General features: G+C 43.2%; 2 protein-coding genes across 2 annotated transcripts in view; one reads left to right on the top strand and one right to left on the bottom strand.

Annotated features, from left to right (window-relative positions):
• Nucleotides 1-810: 810 nt before the first annotated feature.
• LOC8026253 (exosome complex component RRP41) lies at nucleotides 811-1,704 on the bottom strand. The gene has a single exon (XM_002402524.4). The coding sequence runs from the start codon at nucleotides 1,572-1,574 to the stop codon at nucleotides 834-836; it is 741 nt and encodes a 246-aa protein (XP_002402568.2). The 5' UTR covers nucleotides 1,575-1,704; the 3' UTR covers nucleotides 811-833.
• A 788-nt stretch (nucleotides 1,705-2,492) lies between these two features.
• LOC8026252 (protein FAM193A) overlaps nucleotides 2,493-13,377 on the top strand; it is a 58,281-nt gene continuing 47,396 nt past the window's right edge. Inside the window, exons 1-2 of the mRNA XM_029980793.3 lie at nucleotides 2,493-2,763; nucleotides 11,206-11,317. Of these exons, the coding sequence (XP_029836653.2) occupies nucleotides 2,623-2,763; nucleotides 11,206-11,317 (253 nt within the window). The 5' untranslated portion in view covers nucleotides 2,493-2,622. The remainder of the gene's footprint in view (nucleotides 2,764-11,205; nucleotides 11,318-13,377) is intronic.

Below are 13,377 nucleotides of genomic sequence, written 5' to 3'. Positions count from 1 at the left end.
TTTTGTACCCACCAAGCATAAACAATGAACCAGAAAGCAATGCAAACCACATTACTTTGCAAAACAAACAATAAAACCTCTGCCTTTGCTTCAACCAAACTAGAGACACATGACCAAGTTTTGTGTTCACTTGGCGGACCTAATTTTTCCGCACTCCTCCATCAAGTGTGAATCACGACCTGTGTGAACCAACTAACTATTTTAGTGTACTTTCTTTGAAAAGTACCAGAAACATGTATACCTTATTTTCCAAACTTTACATGTTTGGAAGTTGAAATTTTCCGCTGACATGACGAATTTCGTGAATTAAAGAGTATGTTAACGACAATTTATGTATGATACAAGCCTTTTTGTGAGCCAAGAAAGCAGCCGTTTGTCAGGGTGTGTTATGTATGAGAAGATTTTTGTGTCGACTAAGCACCAGGTGCAGACTATCAAAGCAAAAACTTATTTCTGACCCCAAATATGACCCTGTGGACTATAGTTTGGAAAATACGGTACTACCTGCGATACATAGAAAGTTTGGGGCTCTTTTAGTGCAGCTGCAATAAACCTTCTGGACTGCACATATTGAAATATCCAGAGCCGTCTGGAAAGATACGAAGCACAGAGCAAAGAAACAACAAAGTGGTGCACCAGACAGACTACAGATTTGCCTGCTGCTCTTTCCCAGCTATCAAATAGACAATGACTGCTGCAACGGTTGAACAATTGAATGCATGCTAGCACAATAGGCGGAGTATGAAGTAGTACATTTGCTTCGTAATTTACATAACATCGCCCGGAAAATAAATAATCGCGGGCTATAACTTTCTTTGTGAAACAAGCCCAGTTTATTCCCAGCCGATACTCGAGCCAACCTGCGCCGTGTGCTCCTTAACCCGGCTGTCAAAGATGGCATGCACGTCAGTACAACCCTTCATCGCGGCGTCTAGCATCTTCTCCAGGTTATCAACGTGGACCCGGGAGGACATCTCGAGTAGAACAATCTGCTGCGACTTGGGCAGTACGGCCACAGTCAATTCGGGACCCCGGTTCGACTCCTCAATGGAGCTAATGTCCACCAAGGGGACCCCGTCGATGAAGCCGACGGAGCAGGCACACACGTAGTCCTTGAGCGCGATTCCAGCATCGATCAAGGCGAGGGTGGCTGCATTCACACATACGCTCAGCGTACCGCCGTCCGACTGCAACACTTCGACAAAGATGTCGATCTGTGACCGCGGGTACAATTGGGTCAGGATGGTTGCTTCAAAGGTCTGCTGGATGTGCAGGGTCATCTCTTGAGATTTCTTGTCGCCTCTGGGCCGACGCTTCCTCTCGAATGTGCTGAATGTGGCCATGCTGAACTGACAATTGACGAGCACGCGGTCGTGGAGCGCTCGAGACCTGTTGCCCCGAGGTTCGTGAGGGCCGTAAACGGCGGCGAGGACCTTTGCATTACCCTGCTCGATATACGCCGATCCATCTGCTTGAGAGAAAACGCCTAACCGGCAGTCGATTTTTCTTTGCTCGGTAGGTTTTCTGCCATCCAGCCGATAACCTTCATCTGAAAGAAGCTCTAAGCCCGCCATTGTTGATGATTCCACACGATGACGATACCACAGGGACACGGACAAAATGCACCATGCGTGCCGCCGTGCTGCGGTTGCTGCGGTGCTGCTGGCGCTGCCGCCGGTGCCGCCACCACCGCCACTGCCGCCACCAACGCCACCCAACGACGCAGGAGGCCAGGAGTTGCCAGGAGCACCAGGAGTCCCACAATCGGGTGGGAGGGAGCGGAGTGAACAGAGTGAGGTAGAGTTACTCTAGAAGGGTGGGGCCACAGTTGGTGGGGCGATCACGTACGCAGAAACTGATATTCCTTGTGCACGATATGTAAGCTGTGTAAGCTACAAGGTCAACCAGGTCAACAAGGCGTTAAGTTCGCTAGGTCGGTTTAACTCACTTGGTTTTGTAGCATAAGAAGCGCGAAAAAAGCTCACATTTTGTCTGTTTAGTACTCGCAGTTTGCCTGTTGTCACCCTTTCTGACCCTAGTGCCTTAGCTCTAGTGGCTCTAGTATCTAATGTAATATACTTTTGTATCATTAAAATGAGTACAATGTCAGCAGAAATCACAAAGTCCCAGACTCCAGTCAGTGTATGATGGGTGATTGGTGCATACTCAAACAAGGGTAAAGTTAGTAGTAAACCCAAGGGTAAACTGGGGTAAACCGTCCCCTGAAACCAACCTCCTTGCCTGAAACGGCCTGGCCGGCCTGGCGTTATCATCTTTAAATTTCCGATTAGCTTGAATAATAAACTAGAACATTTTGTATTTCCGATAACAACTTCACCTGTGTGACTCCTGGAACTAAACAAATAAAAATAATTGTTTGATTGAGGCTACGGTGATTGGGGGATTGCGCAGTGAGGCACTATTTGTTCCATTTAGTGGCGCCATCTGACTGTTAGCGATCTGCAAAATAATGTTGAAAAGTTCGAAAAGGCATTCTGGGATAAGAATTTACGCCATGTTGGTAGTCGCCGTCTGAATCTGCTAGTATTTACATTTTGCCTGCTAGTGAAGACCTAGAGGAATAGTTGCGGTCAAGCTTGAAAATCACCGTCGTGCGCCAGTATGAGTCCAGTGGAGACGAAGAAAGCCAAGAGGAGAAAAAACAAGAAGGTGGCACGTTCGCCTGCGAAAGCTCCGATTGAAGGCGTAGGCATGTCTACTAGAGTTGGCAGTGCTAATCCCAGTAGTCGCCAAAACGAAAAGGTACAGAATCAAGTGCTTTTTCTTGGGCCTAGATGATTATCAGCCCGGTTCCACCGCCTCTTTGTAGTATTCAAACAGTTAAATATGTTCTGACGTTTTTAGCTTTCAATTTAATCTATCGCGAAACTCAAGAAACATGCCTAGTGGTGTGCAGTGCCTGTAACTGTGTAATCCTTTCTTTTTTGGTTCATTTGTTAGAGTAAATTAATATATATATATATTTTTCAATTTAGGAGCTTATTTTCTTGAGATGTTCTTAATTCTTAGATTGAGAGCATGTTGAGTAACGCCAGTAGAATAAGAAGAAAATGAAAACTACATTTTGTGGATGCGGGACTTGAGGATTGAAAGCGCATTTCTGGAATACAAGACGAGTTGGATTGCCTCATGCATTGCACGAATTGTGCCCAAATAATAATGCAAAGTAAGGGATACCTGGGTGGTTTTCTTCCCCTATCTTAAAACACTTCTTTCTGGTGCTGCATGTAGTATGCATACCGCAGGCTATTTTTAGTGCCGTGTTACGGTGTTCTAGTGTGTCCTGCAAAAATAATTCTGGTCCACCAACTTTGTCAGAATATTGTGGCCCATTACATTTATTTTCCGGCATTCGCTACCTCATTGAAACCATTATAGCACTAGACGTTGAATTCACGCGCCCCGGCTATCAAACATTGCACGTGCAGCGGTCAGTATTTTTATTTATTTTTTTTTCGCGCAAGGGTTACGCGAGCCGCATCGTATTGCTGGCAATTCATTTTTGCATAAAATCCTAGTACTTACCTTCCATGCGACCAGTCTAAGACTGTGTGCAGACAAAACTAAGCTTTGAGTCTTCCCCTGCATTTGAATGAACTCGTTTGACCTCCACCAGTTCATGAGCTGCGTGAACTGGTGATTCTGTCATCACCAAATGCTACTTTTATTTGCATGCTTTAGTTTTGACTAATTAACTTGGGATGAGTCAGTGAATGTATATATTTGTGGAAGTGTTGTGTGGTTGAGTTGTTTGTGTTCAGAACCTTTGTGTGTAGTCTGGTGTAAGAAAGACATGTAGGTTTTCTGATCTGCACTGATAGTTTGCATCTCCATTGTTGAGATTGACTTCTGTTACATTTTTTTTTTTTTTTTTGTGTTATACATGAGCTTAGATATTTGGAATGTTCATCAAATTATGCAAAACCATTTTTCTTTGTGTATTTTTTTGCAGCAGATGCTTAATGTGTGCAATAGATGGGCCGTTATTGATAAAGATAGCAGGGGTGACCCATACATTGCCTTCGTTTGTTCTGGGCCACACCGTGCACTTGTTCAGTACATACTGCACGACATAGGAGAAAAATGTTTCTGAAAAGGGCAAACTTACTGATGGTGACGCAACATGTTTAGCACTTGAAACAATGAGGAGGTTCAACAAATAGCACAAAACAGTTCGAAGGACCTTGCCCGTGTCATTTTGTATGTTTCATCAATCGTCATTACCCAGGAAAACGTGTTTTCATAATCTCGCATATATAAATACCTCACATAATCTAACACGCCTAACAAAACTAATGCCAAAACATGTTCATGAAATCAAGTGGAATTGATCATAGAATGGATGTTGAGTTTTATTGCCTTGTAATATTTCGAGAGAAACTTGCCCTCGACAAATTGCCTAGTAGTGTTCTTTTCTGTCCAGTCTTTTATTCCAGAAATGAAGCGTAGAAAAATAGGCCACCCCTAGAAATTGCATTATACTTGTGTTTAGAAAACTTGTGCTGGGGGTGAGCTATCAGAGTTTTAACTATAACAGCAGTTGCTCCTTTGTCAACTTAGAAGACGAGAGAGAGAAAGTAAACAAAGTTCTTCCTTTGTCTTTCAAATGACACAACACTTGTCTCGACAGCTGATGTAGGCGTGCAAGGGTGGGCATCCAAGTTGAGCATTTTACCCAACTCTTGGATTATAGACCAAAAGCTAGCCCACTTTCCTTTTGCACTAAATTTGGCCTCCTGGGAAAGGGGGGGGGGAGGGTGCTATTTTTCAGGATGTCACGGTATTCCTCTTCTATTCTTGAGCATAGCCGCCATGGCCAATCAAAAACTGGCAAGCCTCAGCTTCATGTTTAATCAATGTGCAGAAGTGCATCCCATACGCTTTGCAAAGTGAATTATTTTGCCACTTGTACAACAAGCTCAAAAAGCCTGAGTGGCAGCCCACGTTGGGAAACATTGGCTGCCACTCTGAGGCATCCTAGAGTCTCTTTTCAAGCTCTTTTTACCGGCTGTGATTGCTATCATGCCTTGTCTGGAGCTACTATGCTCTGTTTCACCTTATAGTGAACTGTGGCAGATGCTACGGGCCAATCCAGTGCCATGAATGTTTCGCATGACTGCGCAACCTGCACGTCGCTGTGCCCCCCCCCCCCCCCCCCCCCCCCCCCGAAAGCCATGTGACACTCTCACGGCATTGGATCGGCTCCAATGGCTCGTAGCGTCTGCTGTGGTACATTGTAGGTGAAACGGAATGTAGGAAGTAACATGCGAGCACATTCTTAGTCTTGTCATTTCGTGTAAGTACCAAAGTGTGAGTCATTATCTGGAAAGCAAAAGTGCAAAACGAAAAAGTTGACGGGATATGAAAAAAAAAAAAAAAAAGATTGCTTACTGCTCTTTCATTGAATGTGAGTATCTTGCCTTTATGCAAGCTGTACTTCTCTGTGTTGCCTTATCTTTGCTAGGGCTTTCTTATCACCTTGATACCTTGCTAGGCTGTGCAGCTTCATACCCTGTGATATGGTCAGAGAGTGTGCGCTGCTTATTGGTAGCTTCTTTTAAAGGTTAGTGCTTTGATGCATGCATTTGAAGCACTTTATAAACCGTTAGAAAGAATAACAAGAGCCATTCGTGCCGCAAGAAATTGTAGGAATGACAAATTCTCTGACAATGTGGTTGATTGCCTCATACAAATTCTGTGCTAGGGCATGCGTGCTCCTGGTTCTGAGAATTTCAGAAGAGAAAATATTTGTTCAGTTTCTCGCACATGTGCAGTGTGTTTGGTTTGGATTTAGTTCCAATCATTGTGTTGGAAGGCATTGACTTCAGGCTCAGGTCTGATAAAACGCTAGATGAGTAAGAATTAAAATATTGCAACCACCAGCCACCTCGGTGGCTCCGAGGCGAGAGCGTTGGCCTACGGATCCCCATGTGGCGGGTTCGAATCCCGGCCGAGGTGCCCGCAATTTGACGGAGGCTTATTGCGGAGAAGACGCCTTGTAACCAAGCTTTCGATTGCACGTCAAAAGATCCCCTGGTGGTCGAAATTAATCTTCAGTTCTCCGCTGGGGCGTGCCAGATGCCTGCCGTTGGTTTGGCACGTAAAACCCCCAAATTTGATTGCAACCACCAATGCCACTTGATCAGGTTTTGAAAAGGATTTGTGGTACAGTTTATAACATTTTGGAAAAGCCCTATAAATATTTACATGTCTCTTAAAGTTAGCTTGAAAAAGGGCACTGAAGTGGTTGTCGGTGTTTAAAGGAAAGCTGAAGTGGTTTTCGAATTGGAAAAAAACAGTCTAATTACAATCTTGCCATAGTTCTGCCCCTGCTGCCACCCAAGGGCAGGAGAGGAAGACTAGTCAAAGTGATGTCATCAAACGAATTATCTTTTTGAACTAAACTAGCCCAGTACCTTTTGGGTTACCTCTGTTGTGCATTACAACCATAAATTTAAAGGAAAACTGAACCATAAAAAAACAAAACTGAATTAGGAGCAGTCTGTTGTAGCTTTTTGTCTCCTGAATTTGATTATCACACTGAATTCAGGCAGAATTCAACGTAAGCCACTTTTATTCTAAAAAAGGAGCAGACGTCGCAGGGCATGCAACAAACCTCTGTGCCATTTACTATCTGTCAAAAACATTGACATCGTTGTCAGCATCTCCGAGCCAGCAGAAAGGCGGGCAAGAGTCACCTGACACCACTGATGACATCTCTTTCACTAGTCTTCCTCTCCTTCTCTTAGGGGGGGGACGGCAGGGGTGGAGCTCTGGCAAAATTGTAAATTGTAATTGGATCGCTCCTACTAATAACACTTTACACAGATTATTTCTAAGGTGCCTGCACTTAAACTTTGTTTTTCCAATTCGAAAACCACTTCAGCTTTCCTTTAAACACCGACAACCACTTCAGTGCCCTTTTTCAAGCTAACTTTAAGAGACATGCAAAAATTTATAGGGTTTTTCCAAGGTGTTAGAGACTGTACCACAAATCATTTTCAAAACCTGATCATGTGGCATTGGTGGTTGCAGTGATGGAAGTGCTGCGCCATTTGCACCAAACTGCGCCATGAACAAAGGTCTGCTACATCTTGTGCCAAAGCGTCATTTTCGCTCAAAATTGTGCCATAGCTATGCGAGGATGGGCTCAAAGCAAAATGTAAAAATAATTTAATATTGGTTGGCCCTAATATTTAGAAAAGTAGAAGCAAAAAACTGCTATGAATATATTTCATGGTGGTCTCTACTCGCCATATAATTTGTTTCATCTTAGGTCTGAGCACAATCGAAAGCTCGAACGGATACAACCTCGAACAAACATACTAAAAGCACGAGTCACGGGGCATTCACTGCACCCGATTTGTTTAGCCGATGAAAAAAACACGCACAAGAAGATGAACGCCATGATGTTGCGCTTTTGTGCTGTTTGATTGGTCCCATTGGCTTGTAGAGTCGGCTGTAGTGTCGACTTCGGGTGAAACAAAGTATAGGGATTGCTGGTCAATCGCTCTCGCCGGTTGATGCGCCGGCCAGTTGATTCTCGACATCGTCTACATTACCAGACGATGTCTGCGAGGTCAGGAACTAAAAAATCTCGAGAAAACTTTGTGAACTAGTAGGATGGTGGTATACTGTAATAGGACAGAACCAGGATCTCGTGGTCCGGGTGAAATCCTTCGATTATCATGTCTGCCACATGCCTTTGTGTCATGGCTGCAGAGTACCGTGGCACTTGCACCGCTCCCGTCAACCTTTTCCACATCTCGCCACACGTGAGCGTGCATGCGTTGGGCTTCACCGCTTTGCACCGGAGTGCTAGGAGCAGCGGCTGATTTGTTGGAGGGTTAGAACAATAGGCACTGAATTAATTCTGAGGATTATTACAGATCGACTTTCTTTGTCTTTATTGCATATTTACCCCTAATGGCAACTAAAAAAAAAAAAAGACAGCCGACAAAAAAGTTAAAAAACAAACAAAAAAACACTGGTCTCTATTTTTGAATAAACACGGTAGTTCTTGTACAGCTGCTAAATGAAGGAGCAGAGAAATTTCAGCTAACTCTAGTTCCAACGCCGCTGAAGGGCAGTGTCACATTTAAAGCACAAGTATAGGCTTTCATAATATTTGTCAGTGGTTGTTTTTGTAGTTTATGATATTAGAGTTTTGAGTATGACAGGTTCATAAAACTTTGGGGACGCGTTTTTATTGGTTTAGTGGATATGCTGGTTTTTGCTGGCATTTTGCAGAAATTATATTTACAGACCAATTAAGCTACCGAGTGTAGAACGGGGATGGGAGGGAGGCTTTATCGCAAGTGAAGGATTGAGCTATGATTTATTTTTCAATCATTTTTAGTACTCGTTTTAAATGGACCCCGCTCTGACCAGAGCCTTATTTTAAAAAAAAAGGCTATCTGTTTCTTTTGCATCCTATTTATTTTTAGCACAAAATGTGATAAGCAATATCCTTCAGTATCAAAGAGGAACTGGCAAATATTATCATAGACAAACTTGTTTAGATATGCAATCCTTTTTTTTTTTTTTTTTTTTACATTTGCGTCTGCTCCAAAAGCATCAGTGGCTGCTCCATACCATTATTTTGAATGCTACAGAACCTGCTACAAAATGTTCAAATGCTGCTTCCATCACTGTGGTTGCAAAATTTTAATTCTTGCTCGTCTAGTGTTTTATCAGACCTGAGCCTGAAGTCCATGCCTTCCGACTCAATGATTGGAACTAAATGCAAACCAAACGCCAAGACAGCACTCTTAATAAACAGTGGACAACTAAGATGGGGCATCCCCGGTTGCGCGTTGTCACCTGTACGTTGCGCAAGGTAGATCTACAATGTTTGGTTGTCAGAGAAAATAATGATGCTATTTGGATTTGAAATGTGTGTTTTGATAAAATAATAGAAAAATTAGCAATGCCCTGGGAGGAACCAAACTTTTATTTTCTATGATTCTTGAGGTGAAAACAAGTATGGGTGTTGTACTTTTTTTGTAAGAGGTCTATCCTGTTGTCTTTTTGTGAAATTTAGAATATCTCTTCTTTTTTTTTTAAACTGAAACATTATTTTTGAAAAGAAAAATGAAAGGAACATTGTCTTCAGGATAATTTTATCAACTGCAGTAAATGTCTGAACATGATTTTAATGCGGTAATTAGCAAACTAATGACCTAAAAATGTACCCCTTTTTAAACATTTGTCTTAAGTGGCACATTCCATTCAAGTATTTGGAGACCGTCACCGCACTAGGCCATAACAGAAAAATTACAGAGTTTGGGAAACTAAATTTTGTTTCAAACTATTCGCTGGCAAGTTCAAGCTATCGAGGGCCCGAGATAACCACAAATAAGACACAAGAGCATTGAAAGTCCGATCCCAAAGAGATGTTGTACTCCGTTTCACCTTACGTACTAGTGTAGCGGATACTATGAGTAACCTAAGGCCATGCGAATGTCACGTGACCATGACGGGGGCACAGCGACAAGTGGAAAGCGTATTATGGGCTACGTTCACAGAGCGTGATTGGCTAGGATGGCTTATAGTGTCCACTGCGTCCTGACGTTGGGTTATAGTAGCTGATGGGGCTGCAGGTGGCGAGCGATTCAGACTCAAAAATGTGATGGGGTTGCAAGTAGCAAGTAAAACTCAAAAATGTCACAATTTTTTTTCTTTTTATGGTAGGTTTTAGAAAACTTACCGTAAAATACCGGGCAAGCGCTCACTCAAAATTTAGAGATAATCGTGAAAACATGGGGGATGGGCGCTTGTCCGGTCATCAGTTTTACATATCAATGTACTGCGCATATATTCTTAGATCTTACAAATTTGGTTATGGGCGCTTGGTGTGGTATGGGCGAATGCACGGTATTCTACGGTACATTTGAAACTAAATAATGCTAACCATCTTTTTTCTTTTTTTTAATTTAGCAAATGCATATTTGCCATGTCTCCAGTATTACCCCGGAGGCTCCCGAATTTTGACCATTTCGTACGGTTGTTAGATTGATGAGAAAATCTCCCGGAAAACACAAATTAACCCCCTGCCTACACTTGAACAAGGAGTTTTTGTCTTTGCAACAGACGGCAGTAATGATAGCGAGGAAAACAGAGGGCAGCAATGATAGCGAGACCCAGGTGTATCTCGCTAGCATGAGCAGTGCAATACAAATGTAATGAAGTTGTCCTCATGTAAATTCATTGTCAAAATTTCTTTAAAAAAAACTGCTAACCCACCCCCCAGGCATAGGAAATTTCCCCGATTTGGTTTCTCTGAACTCTGAAGGTATGCAAATGCCATGAACTCCTGTGACAACATCTACAAATCTGCTTGAAATGTGTCGGCTAAGAAAAATATTTGAAGTAGTGACTAGTGAGTTTAATGTGATTATTTTTGTAATTGCCACATTACACTCATGCCCTGACGTCTGCATCAGTCGCTATCATTATCTCAGAATAATAATTTTTTTTTTTTTAATTTCAAGTGCTTTTTTTTAAGATAATTTTTGGTCTAGCATGACCTACCTAGATGACCGACATGATCCTTTACATAGTTGTGCTTTTTGAATCATATCTCTTCAGGTTTTAAAAAAAATATTTGTGAAACTTCAAGGCGATATTAAGATGAATGATATCTATGCGCCGAGAAACTGAGAGAGGGAGGCGAGAGCGTGCAGGGACGTGAGAATGCTGAACTCTGGTTGGAATAATTAGTTGATAGACCTAAAGCTAGCTGCCTTTTTCTCCACTGCACTCGTCGAACATGTTGAACGCAAAACGCTGGCGTCTGGCGTTTGGCTTTCGCATTTGAATGCGTTCGACAAAACAGTGGGGACAAAGGCGGCCTTTGTCGCCACTGCTTAGTTGAACGCGTTGAAACGCGGAACACTGGCGTCCGGCAGCTGGTTCTTGCATTTGAACACATTCGACAAGTGCAGTGGAGAGAAAGGCAGCAGCTAGCTTTAGGTCGACCAACTAATCATTCCAACCAGAGCTCGGCGTTCTGATCTCCCCACGCGCTGTCATCTCCTCCTCTTCCTCACTTTCTCTGTGCATTCACTTAGTCGTGTTATTCTGTGGGAGGTGGGCCACTCTGCAAGGAATCTTTGGACAAGTGAGTCTCCTCCTGTGTGCGTAGTTGCCTGATAAGCTTCTGGTGTTGGATGCTTGTTTCAGGATGCAGATCCACTTGGGTTGCCACCAACACTGACTTCTGCTTGTGGACCTAAGGACAGCCTGCCTGCTTGCATTATCTGTTCCAAACCCTACCCAGTTGGATCCCCCACTGGTCAGTCTTACTATAGCATTACTGCAGAATATAAGTTTAGAATATTTGTGGCTTCTTTGAGCCGTGTCGACCTTTTTACTAGGGCAGTTGCCATCTTGAATTTCTGGAGCTTTGCTATGCGGGAAAACTTTTTCGCTCTTTTCATGCGACCGCAAGGTGTTCACTAGTCACGAGATAGGAGCCCAGGGTATCGTATTCCTTTTCTCTTTGCCAGCAATCTTTTTATTTGTTGTGGTTGGCAGCACAGTCGTTACACTAGGGTCTGGAAATTTGGATCCATTCTGAATTTGCTACATCTAGATCGCGGTGATGCATCATGAAGCATTTCTTGTTCATTTCAGTGACTAAATCTGCATGTGCAATCATCTGCTCACCTTTTCTAATTTGCACCAATCTAAAAAAAAAAAAATTGTCTTTTTTTTGGTTTTGTTTTAAGACTGACTTTTTAATTCTGCCACCAGTGCCAAAATTCAGTGCCACGAGTGGCGCCACTTAGTGGGAACGTTGCACCCATGTACTCATTCACCTGGCTCTTTTTCATCTGAGAAAACATAATTTTTGTCTGAAAACAGAAGTGAAAAAGCAAGTTTGCAAGTTCAGTTATTAGGGATTGATAAAGCTTGGTTGGCAATTGGATAACTGACCAGTTGCAGGCAAAGGAAAATGTCAGTGTATCTGAAATTGTTTTTATAAAACCTCGCTACAAATTTCAAAAAGTTCACTCGTAGTAGAGTGGCCAAGAACAAACTCCACTGGCAAATGGTTTAAGATGGCGTTGCCCTGTCCACAATAAAGGGAGCTTTGGAACTCTGGAAACCCATCCAGTGACTCTAGTGTTTGCGTTTAACGTCTACTTTTGCCTCTTCTACATTTACTTATTAATGTGAAAGCCTTAACTGTCTCATGGAGCGAGCCGACGTCATCAGCTCTGAAACCATGCAAAACGGCACCTTAATGAATCCACGCGCAAAGCTAGCCAACGGCACCTTTTACGCTTCTGTCCCATTGGCTGGCATGTGTTGACAAGGCTCCCATTGGCCGCTGCGCGTCAGTTTGTGAGGTGTCATCCTGACTGTGTTATCACACTGTTGTGCTATCACTGATCACTGCGTTTGGCACGTGGCAATATATACGACCCATAGAATAACCCAAGGGGTTCGTTCTGCTGGGAACTACGTTGCTGTCTGTTCGTTCCTCGCGCCGCAAGGCTCGCGACAGTTTGAACAATCGCTCACCCGATGGCGCTGCGTGTCCGCGAGGCAGCGGCTCCACCATTCCACGCCCAAGGTCAGCGTGTTGCATGCCGCAGATTAAAGAAGGGCGTTCTTGCTTTCGCATTCACAACTCATAAGAAGTGCTTAGGTGTACCTTGAGCCTTTTTGTTCCCGTGTTATAATAACTTAATTTTGTTTCGTCCCAGACATTAGATATGTAAACTACAGGGCAGGGGGCAAGGGTAAAACAAAAAAGTCCATAGTAATAGGGATGAATTTTCCTGTTTTTTCTTCCGTGAACTTGCGTAGTGTAGCCACTCGTAAGCTTCATTATACATTTTTTGTTTGGAGTGTGCTTGGTAAGTGTGTTTGTCCTCAGACGCATACTGTGATGAGGAAACAGCCAGTAAGCATTTTTTTTGTTTGAGCTGGGGAATGTTTAGTTGGTATCGCAGTGAGGGGAAACCTCTGTTGGGCATAGGAAAATGCTCTTTACTCTTTCTAGATGTCTCACAAAAAACAAATCTTAAAGGATGATGCAAACAGAAAGGAGGAAATATCCCTTCGATTTTAACGCCCTTTCCCAAGAAGGAGGAAATCGTTCCTCCTTTACAGGGGGATTAGCTCTAGGACCCACAGGAATTTGGGTGGAGAGAAGGGAAGAGCCCAAGATAAAATAGGAAGTGGGGGGACGGGTTTTTAACTTGGCTCTTGCTCAGAAGTGGTAAGGGTTCCCTGAGACTTGCCTGAAAAATATTGTCTGCTTTGTAGATTGCCTTGTGTGATTTTGGTTGCTTCTTCTTTCTTCCTCTTGGTGGTTGCACCCTCATCTAACCTAGTTTGTTT

Source organism: Ixodes scapularis, unplaced genomic scaffold (assembly GCF_016920785.2).
Source record: "Ixodes scapularis isolate PalLabHiFi unplaced genomic scaffold, ASM1692078v2 PGA_scaffold9__187_contigs__length_104089568, whole genome shotgun sequence".
In the NCBI taxonomy this organism is placed as follows: domain Eukaryota; kingdom Metazoa; phylum Arthropoda; class Arachnida; order Ixodida; family Ixodidae; genus Ixodes; species Ixodes scapularis.
This window is presented reverse-complemented; position numbering and strand designations above follow the sequence as displayed.